Source organism: Calypte anna, chromosome 3 (genome assembly GCF_003957555.1).
Source record: "Calypte anna isolate BGI_N300 chromosome 3, bCalAnn1_v1.p, whole genome shotgun sequence".
NCBI classification, from domain to species: Eukaryota; Metazoa; Chordata; class Aves; order Apodiformes; family Trochilidae; genus Calypte; species Calypte anna.
The window spans coordinates 22393167-22414928 of record NC_044246.1 but is presented as its reverse complement, the minus strand read 5'-3'; the positions used below and the strand labels follow the sequence as shown (position 1 = coordinate 22414928).

At 44.7% G+C, this 21762-nt stretch overlaps 1 protein-coding gene across 3 annotated transcripts; it reads left to right on the top strand.

Moving 5' to 3' along the window:
• The first annotated feature begins 578 nt into the window (after positions 1-578).
• Positions 579-20837, top strand: RD3 (retinal degeneration 3, GUCY2D regulator). 3 transcript variants are annotated; one of them, XM_030448356.1, is made up of 3 exons: positions 579-691; positions 11207-11516; positions 17373-20837. In XM_030448356.1, exons 2-3 carry the CDS (start codon positions 11221-11223, stop codon positions 17668-17670), a joined length of 594 nt encoding a protein of 197 aa, XP_030304216.1. In that variant the 5' UTR covers positions 579-691; positions 11207-11220; the 3' UTR covers positions 17671-20837. The 3 variants fall into 3 exon arrangements, with proteins under 3 accessions (XP_030304216.1, XP_030304217.1, XP_030304218.1); XM_030448357.1 differs by having other exon boundaries at positions 599-700; positions 17373-17920; XM_030448358.1 differs by lacking the exon at positions 579-691 and adding an exon at positions 835-908 and having other exon boundaries at positions 17373-17920.
• Positions 20838-21762: the final 925 nt, after the last annotated feature.

The window sequence follows — 21762 nt, the reverse complement described above, 5'->3', positions numbered from 1 at the left end:
CGTTCCACACACATCCCACCCACCTGCCATGGGCAGAGACACCTCCCACCAGGTCACGCTGCTCAAAGCCCTATCCAGCCTGGCCTTGGAACACTTCCAACGTGGGGGCATCCACAGCTTCCCTGGGCAACCCGTGCCAGTGTCTCACCACCCCCCCAGTAAAGGATTTCTTCCTAATATCCTAAATCTACCCTCTTTCAGATTAAAACCATTGCCCCTTGTCCTATCACTACATGCCCTAGTGAGAAGTCCCTTTCCAGCTTTCCTGTAGCCCCTTCAAGGTACTGGAGGGCCGCTCTAAGCTCTTCTCGAAGCCTCCTCTTTCTCCAGGCTGCACAACCCCAATTCTTTCAGCCTGTCCGGGTAGGAGAGGTGCTCCAGTGCACTGACCATCTCCGCGGCGCTCCATGAACCGAGGTCGGTCCCAGCGGCGGTTCGAGGCTCGGGGGTTCGAGGCCCGGGGCCGGTGCCTGGCGGGCGGTCCCTGGGAGCTACCGCCGCTGGGCCGAGTGGGTTTGGCGCAGTCGCTATGGCAACAGCGGCTGCCGGCGGGGGAGCGGCAGGGGCGCCCCAGTCCGCCTGAAGCCGTCGGCAGCGAGCGGCCCGCGGCGGCTCCGCTCAACTTGTGCGGAGGGGCGGTGTGGAGCCGGCGCTGCCCCGGCCTCAGCCTTCGGCGGCGGGACGGGAGCGGGTGAGTGCGGTAAGGAGGAGGGGACGCTGCCGGCGGCGGGCGGAGTGCCGTGGATCCTGAAGCGCCCGGTGGGACGGAGGTGGTTCCAAGCGGAAGGGACCACTGTGTTTCTCGAGCCTTGGCGGCCGAGAGGTTCCGTGAGGGAGCGGCGGCCGCACGCTGCCCGCCCTCCGCCGGGGCGGCCCCGTTACAGGCGGCGGCAGCCCGGGGAGCCGGGGTGAGCGACGGCTGCAAGGGGCAGTCGGAGGGGGTGGGACAGCGACTCTGCTTTAGCGACTTCAGAAAGTCGGGAGTTCTGTGAATGACGTTCATTTCCTCTAAGCATCGGCTCAGTTGCGGGTTAAAAATCCCCACAAAGTTCTCGGGTTTTGAAGAGGTTTTTTAACAGGTACCAAAGTCCGCCTAAATCGAGAGGCGACAGAAGTTTGAGGGGTAGCTGTGTCTCCTAGAAGTATTGGACCAAGTGACAGGGTTTTGTGGGGAAGCTGTGTCTCTGAAGTATTGGTCCAAGTGACTATTTTTTGAGGGGTATCTGTGTCTCTGAAGTATTGGACCAAGCGACAGGGTTTTGAGGGGAAGCTGTGTCTCTGAAGTATTGGACCAAGCCCTAATAGCTCGGGAGCCTTGCTGTAAGCCCAGCTGTTACCCCTCGTCACCAGGGCTAATCCATGCCCCGACGGGGGCTTAATCTTGCTATGCCAGTTCAGGGCTTGACTCCAAGCCGTGTCCTCTCTCTGGTACCTTCTCCGTTCGCCCTGGGTCCGTCTGTCCGTGCGAGCAGCGGGAACGCTGCTGCCCAAGGTGAGGTGGGCTGGGTGGGCAGGGCAGGGCAGGGGGTTGGGGTCCTCCGACCGCTCTCCCAGGCTGGGGTCGGACATGAACCGTGGGGCTACCTGCGTGGATTGGCTCTGTGGAACTTGTTATGTAAAAACGAGCAGCTCAGGAGGAAAGCGTGGCTCATGTAGCCTTGTGCTTGTGCCACTCTTGTTTAAGATCTCTCCTATTAGACACCTGTCCTGATAAGGTCTTCCAGTGTGGAAGTCCAATGTGTGGTAACCCCAGCGTGGTACCAGTAAGGTCAGTCAGATAGCTTTGGAGTTCTGGCAGTGTAACTGATAATGGGCTACACTGCACCTTTCTTAATGCTAGCGCATAAATTAAAATATGTCTTGGGACAGCACTCTTCATGGCTGCTCTCTGTGGGTGGGTTGTACGGCTACTGCAGGAAGAATGAGAGCATGAGCTTTCACAGAGCCCTGGCAGCTGCTTCCTTTGCTGTATGTGATCTCTACAACGAGAGGCTTAAATTTTCAAACTCAGAGCTTAGCATTCTGCTTTTGGGTGGTAATTTTGAAAGAACATGAATTTTTAAGTAACTCCTGTCACAAGGACCAAACTTTTAACACTGGTCCTAGTACTCTCCAGTACAAGGAAAATGCCCACATAGGATAGTCGTTCTGCAGTGAATTGAGGTGGAGTGAGACTTCGGAATCTCCAGTAAATACTCTTTCTGATAGATACTGTAACTAAGGCGCTGTACTAAACAGAAATGTACAGGCATCAGTTAAAATGCATTCTTACCTTACGATGCAATGAGCTTCTGCTGCTTTCACAGCAGAATCAGTCCTCAGTCTGGATGGAGAGCACAAATCTCCCCCATGCATTTACACAGCGCTTAGCCTGGTCCTTGCCACAATGTATTAATAAAAAATACTTCAGTGGACCTGACAACAGGTGAAACATGCTTCTAGTCTGAGTTCCAAACTCTTATTTTATATAATTCTATAGATACAAATATCTTCTGTGAATTACAGTATTAGAAACTCCAGTTTTTATGGCTATTATGCCTTAATAATGCTTTGTAGTTACAATGAGAGTAGTATAGAGAAGGATGAGCTGGGGATCTCTCCAGCTTTTACTTTTGAAAGCCATCTGTGTCAGAGCCTTCCATCAGATGCTATTGCTTCTTTATGGCAGCAATAGGTTTTTTTGGTGGCAGAGTAGTTTCAATAACAGGAAAGCTCTGTGTCTGTTTTGTCCTTTGAACTCTCATTTACATGGCTGAATGCATGGTGAAGAATAATTCAGGTGCCTCTGTCCTGGCTGAAAACCCAACTTTGTAGTCTGCAGAGATCAAAGTAAGATGCAGAATTGAGGGTGTGTTTAAGCCACCACAGCAAGCCAGCTGTACCTGAGCAAAATATAGGAGTTTTGATAATAGATTAAAGCAAGTCAGTGGGGATTAACTTACTGGCTTGAGTAGGTTTAGGTAACAGTCCAGTGTAACTTGTATATGATAGAGCATTTTTATGGTTGCTATTAGAAAATATTGTTTAAAGCATGAGTGGGAATTTGGCATGAAAATGGTCCTGTTTCTCAGCAGATGGAACTCATTTGCTCTGATAAGTAGACAAACTGTAAAATGTACTCTGTTTCATAAGCAGATTTGAGTAGCACCCACCCTTTTGCTGCCTCAGATAACACAAAGATTATCTTCTGAAGACAGCCCCAGTCATTAGTAGAACTTGAGGGTATTAGGCCCTTCACTTTTTCTTTAAGATTGATAGACTGGATTTTCATCTGGAGTTAATCAACACAGCTCTTTTATTTATTTCAGTGAGGCAAATCTGTTTTAGATTAGTGCAGCTCTCCTGTAGATCATGAAGCTCTACCAGTTAGATCAACTACATTTTTCTCCTTAGGTGTTGATTAGTGATTGAAAAATACCTCTCTCATTTGTACCTGAGTTTGGAGCCCAGTTCATGCTGAAGTATTGTTTCTTTACCCTTCTTGCAATAGACTCATTTTCTAAGATTGAGGCTCTAAGAATGCATTACAAGCTACACAAGTTCTGGGGAGGTGAAAGCAATATATATCATGTATTATCAATTTTAAAGAATTTAATTCCAATAAAATCTTTTGAGGGCAGCTACCTGTAGGAAACCTGACATACCCATGTATACCATAACCATTGTGGTATTTTCCACAAGCCACCCAAGCTTTCGTTTGGTAGAAATGCTGCCACTTGTGTTTCTATTTTTCTTGCAGCACCTTGTGATATGCTCGGACTGTCCCTCTGTTGCCTAACAGTAATTTTTACAGTTCTGCACATTCACAAGTGGGTGAAGTGACTTCTCACTCTCTGTGGCCATCATACCAAAGGAAGAGCCAGCCCATTTCTATAACGCTGAGAATGCAAAGTCTGCTGGAGAAAACCCAATACAGCAGTCAAACTGTATGCCAAGCCTGCTTCTCACAGGTTTTTGGGAGTGCTTGTCATTCAGCATCAGTCTGGGGCTGCAGCAGGAGCTGTCAGCCTGCAGCAGGCTCTGCCCTGCGAGGGGCAGGCAGGAGTTCCCTGGGTGCTGCTGGGTGCCACACTGCCCTGTCACACTGGGCTGTCCTTACACACCTGCAGCCATCAAGACTTGGCAAGAAGGGTTTCATTTCAAGTGTTGGCTCTACTTCCCTTATTCAGAGCTCCTTGTTACTTCTAGCAGGGTCATCTCCCTGTGTATATTTTAACTACTGTGAAAACCTACTGTCCAGAAATTGCTTGTGTCCAGCACAACAAGATGATTGGTATGCTCATCAAGCAAGACACAGGTTCTCTGCTGTTGGGTATAAGCAGACCCCAGGAGTTCTTTTTATTCTGCAGGTCAGAATAAGAATGCTGCTGTATTAATATAATGGTATTTGCATCGCTTTAAAGTTTCTTGATTTAAAAGCTCTATCTACTCCTTTTTTTGCGTGTTAATTGCCTTGTAGCAACTTGGGGAGACAGATGTGGGTTCCCAAGAGGGATTTATAATAATTACCATTGAGATTACAATTACTTGGCAAGTAGCTGCAAACACCATAGTGTCACCAAACAAGAAGGATGATTCCAGACAGATAGAAATTAGGGCTCCTTGGGCCTTGGCAAGATAAAAGTCTCCCTCTTAGGAGGTGAAAATGGTAAGTAACTGCAGAAAAGTGGTGAAGAACATGGCACAGGGATTACTTACAAAGCTATGATGGACTATGTAAATAAAAGTGGGAAGATGTTTGGAGCAGCTTCTTAATTAGAACTTGCTATGACTTTTCCTTTGGAACAAAAAATATGTTAATCACAGGAGAAACAGAATTTGGGGTTCATCTATGATGCTGTTGCTACTTAATGCTAGTTCATGCAAGTATAGCTAGCAACATAGCCATGACCACAAATTCTGCTTGAGAAGTAAACGTTGCATCAGTTGGCATATACAGAATTCAGTGATGGGTTTAGCCAAACTGGCTTTGATTTACCTGTGAGCTGCAGACCAGGGAGATACTGGATACCCTTTGCTATCCAAAGGACACTGGACTTTTCAGGGTAATGTAATCTAAACTTTAGTAAAGAAGCAAATTAAAAAAAAATGTTTAAGAAGCTCTGCAGTGACACATTATCTATTTTCCCCATGATTGCATGTCTTTAAAAAAAGTACAATAAGAACACAGTTTGGGGATGGAGGCTGGTCCATTTCTTTTAGAAAGATTTTTCCTTGTTTGTTACCCTCTGATCTGGTAGATGTGGAAAAATGTTGAGTGGGTATCTTGCATTAACAAATTCTGTCTCTCTGTACTGTGACTGCCATTGTAAGGAAATACACCCACAGAAGGCAGGAAAGGCAATTCCCAGCTCCTCAGCCCAGCTGGTCAGTATGGATTGCTTTGATGACAGTGGATTTCCAGGGACTCTATCTATAGCCATCTGAATGACAGCATTTCCATTAACATCACTGGAATTTGGATTAGGATTCTGCTCGTCCAGCCCCTTAAGACTTTTCTCCTTCTGCTCTGACACAACTGCCATACCCTCCTGGACTGACAGGCTGTGAAGGCAAACCACAGGAGACTTGTCAAAGAGAAGACATGCCTTGACAGAGAATCCAGCTGTATTAACATTTTTTTTCCTTTTTCCCCACAAATGCACATTTCCCACCCCTTGCCTACTCCTTTCCTTTCCTGGCAGGTATTGGAAGCTGGAAACCAGGAAAAGAATCAATAGAAATGGGATGTTTTATTCTCAGAAGTTCATCTTCTACAAGGCAAACAGGTCCTGCTGACTGACTTGTGGTTTACCAGAAATCAGCCCTGTTGCAGCAAGTCTTAGCAAGTAGTGATGTAGCCTGCAAGAGCCTGAAGGAGGCTGATGTCTGTCAGGTGATACGAACAGCCTTCTTCTGGCCAAAGAGCAGCTGGAAAGTGAGTTATGGAAACATATTCCCTGTGTTAGTACAAGAGTTAGGAAAGGGTGAAATCCTGTTTTAGGAAGGTTAAAAACAAATAGTTATGTGAAGTTTGTGAGGATGTTTGGTTTGGGTTTTTTCATTCTCTGGAGCAAGAAGAGGAAATTGCATGAAGATCTATGGGAGAAGATAAAAAAATTGGAGGATAAGGTGAAATTATCCAGAATGTGCTGTGAGAAGAAAATGGAGAAAGCTATGGAATACTTGAAAAAAAGGCTGACAATGTGGTGAACAAAAAGGAGATTTAGAGAGAGGCAAAACCCTGTAGAATTAAATCTAACAGGAAAGTTCTACATTAAAATGCCTTAGAATTAAAGAAAATCCTCAGAGGCAGTGTGAGAGGGACAAGTGAGGTATTCCAGAATTTAACAAAGCTAAGGTAAATGTATGCTTAAAGCTCCATGAGGTGTTAGTGCAGTCTACAGTGTGAGGAGAAGGTTTGTCTTCTAGACAAAAGTCTAGAGTCAATGAAGCAAAAATCTTGAAACCCAGATTTCTTTCTGGAGTAGAATTTATATAAACCACTCTGAGATTTCGCTTGAATAACACCCAAGTAGCTCATCAACTGGATTATAGCAACTCCCAGGATAGCCTCTTACAAGGAATCAGAAAATTGACTAATTGGACTAAAGATCTGTATTCAGCCAGGGCAATGCCTCTTTCTTTCAATAATTTTAATGTGAAAGCTTGCAAAGTGTAAATTTGCCCTTTCCCGCAGTAAGAAGGTCAGGCTTAAACTTTTGCCTTCCTTGAGTTGCCCACATCCTGCTGACAGTCCTTTGAGTCTTTCCATTTAATGATTAGCCTGCATGTGAACTCCAAATTAAAAACAGCTGCTACAATTAATGGAGCCTACGGTAGCTTCTGGAGGCTGCAAAGACCAGCAGTGGGAAGAATGGTGGCTTGTCAAGCCTGCTAAATAGAGGTGGCCGATTTCCAGCTCTGAAAAAGAGGAGATGATGGATGAGAGATGGGGAAGGAAACAAGCTCATAGAAACAAGAGTTCCTTAGGAACAGCCACCACAAGCTGCCAGTGTGCATGAAATGCTTGTAGGGGATTTTATGGCATTTGAGAAGAGGCCATTTCAACTACAGGTGAGGTGCTCTCCCCATTTTATACTCTTCTTTTGTGGAAGCAGATTTTTTCAATAATGTATGAGAAACAAGTGAAAGCCCCATTCAGAGTCAGAACAGTGTCCATGTTCCCATATTGAAAGCAAATCTGCCTCTTACCAGTGCTTTATGAAACCTCTGGGACTGGGCTAATCTCAGGTTCAGCAGGTCTTGATCAGACCAGTAATCCAAAATATTTTTCTAAGTGATTTGCCTCTGCAAATACTGGTGCTCAGTAAAATGGTTCTCCTCATGCAGAATTAGTTGCTTTGAGGAAGACCTGTGAGATGAAAACACAAAGGCAGTAAGAACAGGCCAAGGCCACACGAAAGCCACTGCAGGTTGAATTACAGCCCAGGTCTCCTTGCTGTCTTCCCCAGTTCTGACCACAAAAGTCCCTTCTTGCTTCTCTTGTAATGAAACAGCTGGTGATCTAGGAAGAGCTGGAAGGCCATTCCTGAGCTCCACAGTTACAGTGCTTTATAGCCATTTACCTCTCATCCCACTGAAGTCAGCACAGTTAAACCAGGGTGAGACCAGGTCAGAGCCACAATAAGTGCAAAGGAAGTTAACCCTTTGCTGGGAAAATAGAGACTGACTAGCTCGCCTTCATCAGATGAAGGTGCAAATGGAAATAATAACAATACCTTAATTGGTTGGGTATCAGTAAAAGCTTATGAAAAAGTGCTGTTGTCACTAAAGCTGAAAAGAAGAAGCAGACTTTTTATGTCATTGACAACAGGTCCTGGGCTGCTCTGCTGCTCACTTTTGCTAGCAGGTCTCACCAGCGCAATATGTAAGGGGTGATAAGACCAAGGGAAAAGTTAAGTTTTAAGGATCTTCATCCTTTATAATATGTAATGGTGAGTGAAGGCCACCATGTAGTGAGATCCAGGCACATGTTGGGATAATAGGATTATGGAGCTGAAGCTGTCAGCACATCAGTCCCAGCCTGAGTTCATTCACGTGTCTTGGGCAGGTAAGTCAGGGGCTGAGTGCTGTGGGTGATCTGAGAGCTGTTAGTTGGAGTAACCCTGGCAACGAAAGGAAAGGAAAGGATCTGCTGCTCCTCCCCCTGCAGAGCACAGACATGAGATATGAGCAGGATTATTTCCAGCATCTGCTGACAGCAGCTGCTATCCTAAGGATCATCATAGCTGATATTCTGGGGTGAAAACAGCCACTACAGTAATCCCTCTTGTACAGCCACTGTAAACTAGCAAAGGTGTTTATGTCTGTAGTCTCAGAAGGGTACCTGCAGCCTCACACATCTAGGTAGCTAGATCTATGTCCTGCAGAAGTTTTCACCCCTCTGATATCTTCCTTCTGAAGATACTGGTATTGCTTGCTGGGAGAGGCAGGGTGTAGAACTAGAGAAACTAGTCCTTCACTGCAGCTTGGCAAAGTTCCTGATTCTAGAAAAACCTCAGCATTAGACCTTGAAATTGTTTCAAACTTGGGACACTTTACAGACTGTCTATGGTTTTTGCACTGCTTTCCTTTAGTGGTGTGATGTATTTACATAATATGAACATTTTTGAAAGATAACATGGCATACATTAAAGGTATGAAAGCAATTGAGGCACCCTCCTCACCTGGTACAGATGGTTTTGTTTTTCCAGGCATGGAAGGCAGAATCCTATCAACTATTGCTCTTCTAGGGAGTCTGGGAGCTCATGGCTCTTCCCTCTGGTGGGAATATTGGGTAGTTATGAGCTTTTGGTGATCTGCATTGTCACCTAAGTCTCTAAGGCCCCAATATGGCAGCTGGAATCAGAAGAGTATTTTTCTCTCTTCTGTGTCTGCCTTTGTGTCTGTATCTCAGTAGCGAGGATTTGCTCAGGCCCTGCAGAATCAGCCTGTTTAATCCATTGCCCTCATGTTAACTTTTGATACTATATCCTGATTGGGATGCTGCCAGGAGTAGCCTTTTGGTAATCCCAGCTGCAGCCATCCCTTCTCCCTGGGGGCTAATGGGAGGGAGCTACAAGGCACGTAACTGTGCTGTGTGAAGAAACAGATGCTGTTTTGCTCCTCTGCAGGTCCCTGGTGCCTGCTTTGGACTCCATTGTGTTTAAATACAAATACAATAGTTAATAACTTTGTTCCATGCATTGTCCTCTTCAAGTGACTACATGAAGGGATTGGCTGGGTGGGGGGAGTTAATCCCATCTTTTGCTGAGCTGATTGGTACAGTTTGTTCTGCCTTCTCAGTGCTGGGTAACTCCCCAGAAGCAGAAACCTCTCACTTAACAGCAATAACAGTTTAAAACTTGGTATGTAGCCCCTTTCTGCTCAGCTCAGCTTCAGTTCCCTCAGCACTGGTGTGCCCAAGGTGTGTGCTTCCAGCAGAGCTGGTAGCTGGACCTCAGCTTGTAGAATATGGTGTAGGCTCCCCATCTGCATGTAGCAGCACATTTGCTAAATAGAGGCTAAATCTCTGCCTGGCCTGGATGCAGCTATTGCTACTGCCAGTACTACCTAAGTACAGGTGAGCTCTACCACTCGTTTTACAGCAGCAGCAGCAACAAACCTACCCAGGTGTATTGGGTTTGTGTGGTGAGTTTTTGATAGTGTGGGTGGCTTCTGTGAGAAGCTGCTAGAAGCTTCTCCTCTGTCCAGCAGAGCCAAGGCCAGCTGACTCCAAGCCTGACCTGCTGCTGGCCAAGGCTGGTGGTAGCACCTCTGGGATCCCATATTTAGAAAGGGGGGGGAAAAGCCAACAACCTGCACAACACCAGCAGCAGTCAGAAGAGAGAAGTGAGAATAAATGAAATGACTCTGCAGACACCGAGGTCAGTGAAGGAGAGTGGAAGGTGTCAATATTCTTTCAGAAAAGAGTATTAAGTCAAGGCATATGCAACTTGCTGCAGCTAGTGGAGGTCCCCAGTAGAGCAGATATCTACCTCCAGCCCACAGGGGAAGCTGTGGGTCACAGTTTAGGTACAGCTGGTACCAACCAGGCCTCCACTCATGCTGGAGCAGGCTCCTGGCTGGACCTGTGGCCCCAAGGAGACAGGAGTTCATATTGGAGCAGGTTTGCTGGCAGGATCTGTGGCCCTGTGAGGGTCCAACACTGGAGCAATCTGTTCCTAAAGGACTGCAGCCTGTGGAAGAGACTCATGCTGGAGCAGTTAGTGAAGAATTCCAGCCTGTGGGAAGGACTCATTTTGGAGAAGTTCATGAAGGTTTGTCTCCCAGTTGGACAGACCCCCCTTTGGAGCAGAGAAGTGTGTGAGGAGTCCTTTCCCCAAGAAGGAAGGAGGGGCAGAAACAACATGTGATGCACTGGCTGCAAACCCCATTCCCTGCTCCCCTGTTCCATGCTGGATGGGAGGAGGTAGAGAATTTGGGAGTGAAATTGAGCCTGAGAAGAAGGGAGGGAAAGAAAGTTATTTTAAGGTTTGTTTTCAGTTCTCATCATTGTACTCTGATTTTGATTGGTAATAAACTAATTTCCCCAATCTTTTTTGCCCACAACAATAATTGCTGAACGATCTCCCTGCCCTTATCTCAACCCTGGAGCTTTTTGTTGTATTTTCTCTCCTCTGTCCTGATGAGAAGAGGGAATGCTAAACCAGTTTGGTGGACACTTGGTGTCCAGCCAGGATCAACCAACCTCAGCAGGTTATCTATTCTGCCCTTCTCCCTGAGGATCCCCTGCTGCTTAGAACATGTCTCCCAGCAATAGTTTGACTCCATGTGTTGAGTTTTTGCATGTAGGGTTGCTGCAAGGTCATGCCCTCCCACGAGGGTTCAGACAGGTGAGCCATAGCCTCAGCTCTTCTGTGTGGGCAGAATACTTCCTCAGTCAAGCCTAGAGGGAGCAAAGCATCCTTATATAACTTGACTTGAGATGTAACTATTGTGACTGTCATTTAAATTATGTGGTGACTGGAAGTTCAAGGGAAACTGAGTCTTTTCACCTTTTGTATTGCCCTCTGCACAAGTTGGCTCTGGGAGAGATTCCTGGAGGTGCTCAGCACAGATTAATTCTAAGTGGCTAATCCAGTAGCACTTTGGTGAGCATCAGAGTTGGGTGTGTGGAGGAGAATGTTCTCAGCTGAGGTGTGCTGATGATGCCTCTTTTCTTTTTCTCTCCATCCCTCCCCTCAATCCACTCTGAATGAAGACACACGGAACACTATGTCACTGGCATCCTGGTTCGGGTGGAACGAGCCCCCAACTCGCTTTTCCCAGAGGACCCCCACAGAAATGGTGGTTGAGACACTAATGATGGAGCTGAACTGGCAGACCAAGCAGGCAGAGAAGCTGCAGCGAGAACGGGAGAACGAATACCGCAAGATCAAGACTGGGGTGGATTACGGCTGGCTGGTCAGCTACCCAAAGCAGAGCTATGACATCAGCCCAGGAGAAAGGCTGCAGCTGGAGGATATGTGTACCAAAATACATCCTTCCTACTGTGGGGCTGCCATACTCAGGTACAGTAAAATATCGGATAGGACAAAGCTTTCCTTTCCCCCCTCTCTGTGATAGTGAGAAAGGAAGGAGAGCTGTTAGGACCAAAAACTTGGTATCTTCTATCTTAAGTCATGCTGGGACAGTGTCTTTGTGGAAGAAGTGAAATCTAATGTGTTAAGTCAGTTTCAGATGGTATAATTTCCTCCAAGAAGTTATTGAATGCCTTTTCCCTCAGACTGACTTGAGTATTTTATGCAGGAGTGCTTTGAGTACTCTTGAGCAGCCAGAGAAGCTTTATCTTGCTTGAGTTACCATCTCAGTAGTGTGAAGACTTCTGCTTCAGTCTTTAGAATCTTAGGATAATTGATCTTTAAAGGGACCTCTGGAGGCATGTGCTTCAGCCTCCTACTCAGAGTAGGGCCAGCTTCCAAGTTCAGTCAGGTTCACTATTGAGTATCTCTGAGGGTGGAGATTGAACAGCCTCTGAATAATCTGCTTTGGGGTTTATCCACTCTCATTTGAGCCTTCCTTTCTAGATTTAAGCTGTCCAGCAGGTCTATTGAGGCACTTGTCTCCAGGGTCCAGACTAGCCAAAAGGTACTATTGTATTTTCCAGCCTGTGAACCAGGGATTCCCACAGAAACAGGGGATTATATACTTCTTCCTCCCTTCCCCTCCCTCCACATTTTTGGCATGGAGTAGAATGTAGGTAGGACATGCAGTTGGCTTTAAGAGTAACGTGGTGCTTCTGCCTTCTACAATGAAGTAAATCCATCCTGTTGGACTTGCTGTCCAGCCTTTCACGTGCTAGACATAGGATTGCTGCTGGCCAGCTGGGTACCTTTCTGTAAGAATGCCTTCAGAAATAGATCTAATTCTGCTATGGCACCCAAACTGGAATGGAGGGAGCTGACTCTTCCTTTGAGGAGTGGTGGTGGAACTCTTTTAAGTTAAACCCTCTCACTTAGCACAGTGCAAGTGAGAAGTAGTGACTCCAAAGTCCTCTTAGCCAAGGCAAAGTTGTGAAATGGGCCTTTATAATCCACTTACCCTGTTCCAACATGTTCTTCATTTGCAATTACAAAGATGACAGTCCTGGCAGACCATGTGCAATGGGATGCTCAGCGCCCTGTAGACTCTCACAGCGTAAGCTGGCACCTGTTTTCTTTGAACAAATGAATCTACAGCTCTTCAACTGCAACTCTCAGAGGGCTGCACTTGTTGGCCTTCTGTCTTACAGTGGGGGTGGTCAGGAAAGGATGTCAAAGCTACCACTCTGGCTCCCATCCTGCCCAGGCTGAACCTTGGAAGCAAGCTGGCACAGGGCTCTGGCTGTTGCAAAAGCTGCCATGGTGGTTGAACCAGAGATTTGGGATCATTTAGTGGCTGAGTTCTCTCCAGAAATTCTGCTGGGAGCAGCACCTGCCTTGGATTTGTTTCACTCCAAGCTATGCTGTAAACAAACCACTACAAAGCCCTTAGGGTTCAGAGTTATTTTCACCATCCCCAGGGCCACTGAGCAAGGCCTGTCTGCCTAATTATTTCCATGAGCCTGGGTTTCAGTTTCAGGAGTTGGGAGGCCCCAAGGTTCATCATCTCCTTCAGAGGAGATTATTAAGCTGAGTCATATGCAACTTGCTGCTGCTTTTTTTCTTAAACAGATAACACAAGATGTGTGACTTGTGAAGACAGTGCAGCTTCTAGTGGCTGTTCACTGTTGCTGAGGATTCAGCATACTGTTGAGAGTACATAAACATATTCACTCAGGTGGGCTCTATGCTGGCATAATTCAAAAGGATAAAAAAATCCTCTTAAAAATCCTCTTACACATTTCTACTACAGCCTATCATAAACTTTATTATGGAATAATTCAATAGCTGACATGTTTTTGTTTGCTCCATGCTATTCAGTTTGCACAGTTAGCAGAGCCATATTAAAAAAAACGAGGCTTGTATAACCTTTGTTGGTTCCGTTCTGTGATTGAGAAGGGAATGTCATAGCCACAAAAATGGCAGAACTGATTTTGTCAAGGGTTTGTTTATTCTGATATGCAGTCTGTATGTGAGACAGGGGCCAGTAGCATCAGTACAAGGAAAAGAAAAAAGAAGTTGAAAAGCACTATGTGCAGTTCCATTATCTTGTCTATAGCTTCCAACTCACTGTGCCTTTTAACTTGGAGACTTTTCAAGCCTGAAGTTGTCCTGTCCATAATCATCCTCTTTGCCTTTTCTTCCAGGAGCTTGTTTAGGCTGTGGGGTTTTGCCTTTCTTATTTGAACTCATGTAAACTTTAGCATGTGTGGTCCTTGTGGCAGAGTCCCATGTCTAAACCACAACTGCTACAGAAAACTCTGTTTTGCTTGTCTCAGACTAAGGTGTACAAGTTTGATTTGATAATCCCTTCTTCATGTGTTGGAAATGTGAACAGTTGACCCCTCTTTTCTTAAATAACACAGCAGCATTTGTTTTGTTTGTGTCATGCAAGGTCTCCCTCTTTGTCAGATTCTAAGCTCAAACAGAACATAATATTTTTGTATGAGTTGTCAGGGACGTCACTCTAATTTCCAGAGGTTTAAGTGATTATCAAGATTGCCCTTTTTTTGTGGCCACAGTCACATCTACTAAGAGGCAGAGTTTCTATAAATCGGTTTCTTAAGCAGGAAATGAGTCCTTCTTAGATGAGAGGGGGTTCAGATCCAGTTTACCTGTTTTGTATTTTGGGTCAATAGAAACTTTGCTTTGAGACTCTTGAAATTCTGGAAGTATTTAAGTACACTGCAGATACCACCAGATACCTGGAAAATCTCACTCACCTCATCCACCTGAATGCAAAAACTTTATTCATAACTTAGCTTTAGGTTACTGGGCTGGAGATCACTGACTGAATTTAAAATTAAATCCTAGAGCCATCTGAAGGAAGTGACAGTGATTTTGGCAAGGTCCTTAGTACCTAGGGGCCATGATTAAACTGAATGAGTAGACCAGTAGCTTCCTAATGCAAGGCATCTGCTATCTTTACTCAGAGCTTTAGCTATGATCAGAGCTAGTTATGGTCTGTTTAATTTCTAGCAAAAGTGAAACAGTGGGTACCTGTCCTTCTCTGCCCACAGAGAAACTAACAAAAAACCCTAATATGAAAATGCTAACCTCCATTTTGGTGACATAAGATTATACTAATACCACAGGCTAAGGGGCTTTAATTTCTCAGTATTATGTATAGCTGAAGTAAATTTCCTAGTATGCTTGAATGTGAGACAATGACTAAAATAAGAAATGGATATATTTACAATTATGATCTTAAGTTTGAGGTGATGTGCCATGAATGTTGCAGTTAATGTGAGCTCTGCAGTCCCCAGGGATTCAAGTAGTCTTCTTTAGCAAAGCTGTTCATGGCTTTACAATACAACCAGAATTCCTGCTCAAAATATAGATTCAGGAGTCAGCAGCTATTTATTACATCTAAGTATCCCCCATTTTCCTTGAATAACTAAATCTACTTAGAGATCCCAGTTCAGGCAGGCACTCAGGAATACACTGAACTATATGCATATTGTTTAAGTCCATGGACTTCCCTCGGCTTAAATGGGTCTTTAAAGTTCAGGCTGTACTTAGGAAACCTACTGAAGTGGGGACCTACAGAGGAACACAGGCAGGTGACAGTGCTTTGAAACAAAGCAGTGCCAGTACCAGCCAAGCACAGCCAAATTCTTAAAATCTGATGGCATTATAAGGAAAGCTGAAAGGTCACAATCTAAAGAACAAATTTGTTTGAACTGTGATTAAAACAGCTTGGGCTGGGGAATGTGCTCTTCCTTATGTGCTAATATATATACACTCCCCAGGCTTCTGTGCTGGCCCAAGGTGAGTTTTGTTGACAGTCACGTCTAAGGCTGCGTGGCTTGCATAATATATTGCCAGGCAGCTACCTGTAGAATCTGGTTTCATAAACAAGATGATGGGTATCCTTCCTGATGAGTAAGGAAACCTCACTGAGGGATTGCCAGATACAGGTGTGCAGTTGCCTGGTTTGAAACTATTCCATGCAAAAGTTTAAGGGCATTAACCTGTGCTAGAATATAGGTGAGCTTTGTGCTGTTCTGTGTGCTGGCAGTTTGTTTGCCAGGATGTGTCTATATTCCTTGATTCTAGAGGTTTTACTATTCTTATCTATACCATGGTTTGTGCAAAAAGCAAACTGCTGGATCATCCAGCACATGGATTGGCTTTCACTGAGAGCTGGGGAAGGTGGCTTCAGTTCTGTGTAGGTGGCTGCAGCAAATATCATCTGTTTTCTGATATACAGACTGGTTTAACTAGACCTCAACCCCTGATAACCTGCCCTTCCCTTGTGCTGAGAAATATTTGTGGCATGCACACCTTTTTAGACTTATGTGGCCTGTCCCTTACACAGCTGCGCTGGTACTGAAGCTATGTGGGTGTTAGTAAAGGTGCAAAGTTAGTTCACCCTACTCAGGGAGAGAAAAGGCCTCCCTTTCCCTTCTCCATCTGAAGGAGAGTGGCTTTTCTTTGGGTGAGTGGCAGACAGTCTGTGGGATTGCTTTATGTTTGTTTCTCAGAATGCTCAGATGTATATGAAGTAGCTCTTTTGTTGGTCCTGAAAATCAGAGGTAAATCCAAACAGCAAAAGCAGAATTCACAAAATTATTCTTGCTGCCATAGCTAAGGAGAATGCAAACAGGCAGATAGCTATCAAGGTGCAAAGTTACATTGATTTTAGAAAATTATTTCAGCTAGATTGGTTGGGAGCAACACACAGCATTAGTGTTAGAGATGGGGGGTAAACGTGCTGTCATACCACACATTTTCTCTCTTGTTCCCAGAGCCAGTCACTGGTCTAGTAATAGCCTGAGACATGCTGCTACCTGCTCGGGAGCCACAATCCAGCAGTAGGATACACAGCCCCTAAAACTGGAGGCAACGATGAAGCCTTTTGAGTACACAATTGCCCATATAACAAACTATGCCAGCATTTCTCTTTAAAATACATAGGGAGACAAATTAATGGAATGATTCATTCAGTTCACCTCCACAATAGAAGTCCTTTGAAGGTGCTTTATCTGGTATAATAATAATAATGTTGCAAAGACTTCGAGTTTTGATGTACTCATCAGCCTGTGTTTTTGCAAAAATAGTGTATTTATTGTGAAAACTTTATTTTTGGTGCTTTCATAGCAGAAGTGGGGTGCCTCCTCAGAAGGCAGAAAGGATGTTTGCAATGTACAGCAGATCTTTTACTGCTGTTAAGGGCTAACCCTCAGCAAGACCTAGTCTCTTATTTATACAGGACCTGCACAATTCAGCTTAGCATTTTTTTTTTCTGCAATTCCACGGTAATGCTATGGGAAATGAGAACTGGAAACAGGGGAAGTCTAGTGGGACTTTCCCTGGTTTATCCTTAGCTTCTGGTAGGCAGCAGTTCAGTGGCTATTTGAGAAAGGATTTTTATTTACACAATCATGTTTAATCAGCAGTGAGGGGGACATTTTCCACAAACTTATCTAATTATTTTGTTTCATAAGCTATCAATAGCACTGAGTTCTGATTTAACAAGTGAAGTGTGTGAAAAGAGCACTTCCTGCTGTTTCATACTTGTCACCTTTCAGCTTTGTTCAGTGCTCCCTATTATTTCTTGTGCTTATGAGAAAGGGTGATTCATCACTTCCTCGCATTCTCGGGCTCGCTTGTGATTTTAGAGACCTTGAGCAGAGATTCATGACCCCTCCCTGTTGTTGTTCCCTTCAGTCCAGGGAATCATATTTTGCAGGAAGAATCCAAGCTCCAAACCTAGCGCAGTGACTTGGCAGAAACCCTAATTTGATGTTTTTAATCAAAGCTGTGCCTTGATTGTGCTTTCAGATTCCGGCAACTCGTTACTGAATATGAGCCAGAAGTGCAGGAAGTATCCCGGCTTTTCCGCTCTGTCCTGCAGGAAGCTGCTGAGAAGATCAAAGAGGAGGAAGAGGCCAAGAAGCTTGCCAGGCAATGGAACACAAAGAACAAATCCAGCCTTTCCTTAGCAACATTTAAATCCCGGTCCAGGATTTCCCCGTTCATCAGTGACATCAAGACCATCTCTGAGGATGTGGAACGGGGCACCCAGCCCACCAGGAGGATTTGGAGCATGCCAGAATTTCGGAATGTCAAAGATTACTGACTCTATACCAAACAAGGTTTTTAGACAGTGATCTTTTCAAAACCCCAGTTAACCCTTTTTTAGCTCTACTGTTTCTTTGTTCCAGCTCTCTCTTCCTGCCTGTCTCACTCTTAGAAGCTGTGTCCATAGTAACTGCTGCTGATGCCTGCAGTGTGTGGCACAATTTACTACCAAAAGCGCTAGTCTCTCCTTTAACTTAGTAGCTATTCAGTAACCTTAAAGGCAAGACTCACTTACTATCTCATTTTTATTACTGCTTTCTTGTGTCAAATGAATTAGTTTTGTGGTGTCTGTATTCTTCCTCCCCAGCCCAGATGTAGTTATTTACAAAAGCTTTTGGCCCAATCTAGTGAGAGCTGCTGGCTGGACCAGTCTTGCTGATAGTGAGACAGCCACTGACATGAGTAAGGCTTGCAGGATCAGGCCTGTGAGTTAAAGGTAGTATCTGATTTGGAACTCAACTTCCTTTTCCAACTAATAACCTTCCTCAGTGCTATAGGAAACTTCACAGGTAACCTCAGCACTGCTCTTGACCCAAGCTATTTGAGATGAAAGACCAATATTATTCCAGAGCAACTCATTCATGCATGCTCAGGTTTCTTGGGTATTTTCTCTTTTGTGCAGGCAGAAGCCCTGGAACCTTGCACCTGCAGAGCAGATAGAAATGTAACACCCTGCTGTGTAGATATACAGGCTGATACATCAGTGTTGTGTCAAATACTGTTCTTGGTCCTCAGTTTTCTGTGTGACTGAGGTAAGTGCTGCACCCCACGTCTAGAAATAAGGCAGTGGGCTGAAATTAAGTGTTTATGGCTAAGCCTGAAAGAGTACTGAAGTACAGTATCAGTGTACAGAACAGGGTGAAGGGAAACAGCATTTTATCTACAGGGCTCTTTGGACAGCTGCAACAGTCGAGATCATTTTAAGAAGCTGCTGCAGATGAAGGTTTGTGCCCTCAGTCTTCTCTCACGAGTGCTCCCAAGAGAGTTTTTCCATACCACAGGCTGCTGGCCACCGAGTTGATACTATTAGAAAAGAATCTTTAATGCAAATTAAAGCTTGTAGGCCAGCATGGTTCTGCTGAGACCTCGAACCACCTGAACAACCTTTGCTGAAGCAAAGGTACTGGAGCCCTAACTCAGGATCTGGAGGGAGAACTCTCAACAGCAAAGGAAAGAGCACGGCATCCTGTTAAAATCATGGATCCTGTAGAGAAGCCAAGGGGTAGGCTGCTTTGTGGTGACCAACAGGAAATGGGGAAGGAAGAGAGGGATTTCCCTACATGACTAGCTTTTGAGGAATCATCCCAGTGGGGTATAGAGGACTCTGCAACTGTTCTTTTGCCTGTTTCCAGCTCTTTTCCCTGAGGACATGTGCAGGAGCATGTGGGTACTACAGCCAAGATAAAACCTTTGAAGCTGCACCAACTCTGGGCAGAATTCCAGCATGTGCAATCTATCCTAGAGCAGAAATGTGCAGTTTCTTCCAGAGATGGGGGAGGGCAACATGAAACAAAGATCAAGATCAAACCCTTAAGAGACCTCTATGACTGTGGGATTTTGGCCCTTCTTCTCTCCCCTCTGGGCTACCTAAGATTGAACACAAGGCTTTCTTACTAGCACCAGCCTGTAGTTTCCAGTCCTTTGGTAAACTTTGCTGCCAGCAACCCTCCTAGGAACAAAAAGCAGAAGCTCACTTTTAATCAAGAACTCAGGGTTTCCAATTACAGCATCCAGTTTGGGACAGGCTATTTCAACTTAGGTCAGTGAGGGAGAGTTTAAAGGCTTCTGACAATCAACTCGGTGTTTTTCAGCTGTATGTTCTAGTGAAGTAACATATTTGTGTATATGTAAAAACAAAGGCTTGACACACTTAGCATAGCTTTAGCTACCTAGAAGATGGAGGATCTTCAGCAAGGAACCACCAAAATTTGCAGAAAAAAAAATCTTCTTTGGTAAAAATTAATCACCTTTTATATATATATATATATATTTGCAAGCCACCGTATGGTACTGAAGAGTGTGTTCATGAATTTTATGCTACAGCTCTGTAGTAATTTGCTCTCATGTTCTAGTTGGACACCTTCAGTATTGATTGTATTGATGCAATATTTGATGCACTGCTGGGAGAGATGGGACTTTCTGACACACTGACATAAAGCTCTTTATTACAGTACCTTGTCTGCAATGTGCTCACTATTTCTTAAGGAGAATCAGGAGTAATTAACTTCCCTATACCCTTGTACAACACCTAAAGGGTGTTCACACTATCACAGGACCCTGTGGACACCTTGTGTCCTTCATTAACAACCTCCAGCTAGCAGATACCGTTGTGTGGCTATATTAGCATTTTTAGTTCAAATCAGGAGAGTGCAAACTAGACTGCTTTTTTTGGTGAACATAAGTGATCCATTGCAGCTGGGTCACAGACCATAAGGCTGGATTAACAATAGTCTGAAGTAAACTTTTAGGAAATTTGTATAGTGTGAACATCAGGTCCTCACTACACTAGTAACTGTCTGACTCTACAGCTCTGTTCAGCCTGGGCTGCACTATTTGGTAGTATAGAAAAAGAAAAATAATGCTACACAGCCCTGGTGAGACTCTCTGATCTGTTCTTAATCTCTATTGAGAGCTAGTCCAGTGTTTTTAATTCTTTAAGAAGAAGTGAAATAGCAGTACAGCATCATTAACAAACAAGCAAGTGAGCCGAACAAGAATAATTCTAAATCCTCAATCATTCTTCCAAAACTGAGCAGTGATTTTTGGCATCAGCCCAGAGCATCACTGCTGCCCTATTGCTGATAGCATTATGCTGGCCAAAGGACACCCAGGAAAAAGCAGTCCTAGAATGTACAGTCTAAGAAGTAAAAGCAACACCTCTTCAAATGCTCACCTTCAAGGGGCCAACACTACTCAGAGTCACTACTCACTCCAGTGAGACTATGTAGTACTGCTCCTATGGTTTCTACAGGCAAGCCTGGGCCACAGGCTGTGGCAGCCAGCAAAGGTGTGCAGTAGGTGAGGTTCCTCACTTGTGTAACATATTGTTCAGATGCTATCATGCTGTGGGGAACTGGAGTAAGCTTTGCAGGAAACACCTGTCTACTGAGATTGCACTGTTTATACACTTCCTCACAGAACCTCAGAGAATTAAAGCAAAGCTGTGAAATAAAATACAATATTTTGTACGTGTATTTTAATTAAAGATCTCCTGAAATATCTGTCCGCATCTAATCAAACAAAATAGCAGTTCCACTGCCCTACTGTGCACTGTGTATCAATGAAGGAAAGCAAGAATAGTAAACACACTTGATATTAAAAAAAACAAAACACCACCATCCTCTCTCTACAGGCTACCTTCTGCCTTGATAGCTCTGTAAACAGATCCCAAGATTTAAGGGGGTAAGTAACCAGAGTTAAACAACTGCAAAAGTCTGAAATTCTCTGCAGCTAAGTGGTTTACAGGTACAACCTTGAACTGAAGGCTTCATCAACAAGCTTCCAAGCACCTCTTATATTAACAAGTGTAATGAGAAGCTGCAAGTGACAAAATGGATGTTTTGTCTCCAGACACTTTTGAGTCACTCCTGTTGATTTTGTACCTGATCCTGGGTAATAGAGCACCTTAATATTAGCAGGTGGCTCAGGGCTCCCTCTGCTTAGCATTGACCATGCAAAGCATGCATGGGTTAAACAAAAGGAAATGATTTTTCTTCCCCCCACACAAAGTATTACTGAAGTATGGATTGCATTGCTCAGCACATTCTGGAGATCAGAGAGGTGAGTGGATCCAAAAGGGGATTACACAAGTTCAGAGGCCTAGTGAACTACAGTGGTCAGGATGCAGCAGACAGCACAGGGTTTAAGGCACTCCTTGCCAGAAAATGTGGACAAAAAACTCCTGAGTTGTTGCTTATGCTGCTCCCTCAAAGAATTGCTATAGGCTTCTCTCAGGTGGAAAACTATGGACAGCTAGGCCTTGACTGGATGGCCATTCTGATAGTCTTGTGTTCTGCTTCCTGATAAAGGACAATGCACTGAAGTTTTGTTCCAATGGCATTCTGAGAAGCACTGGCCTGGCTGTGCCCTG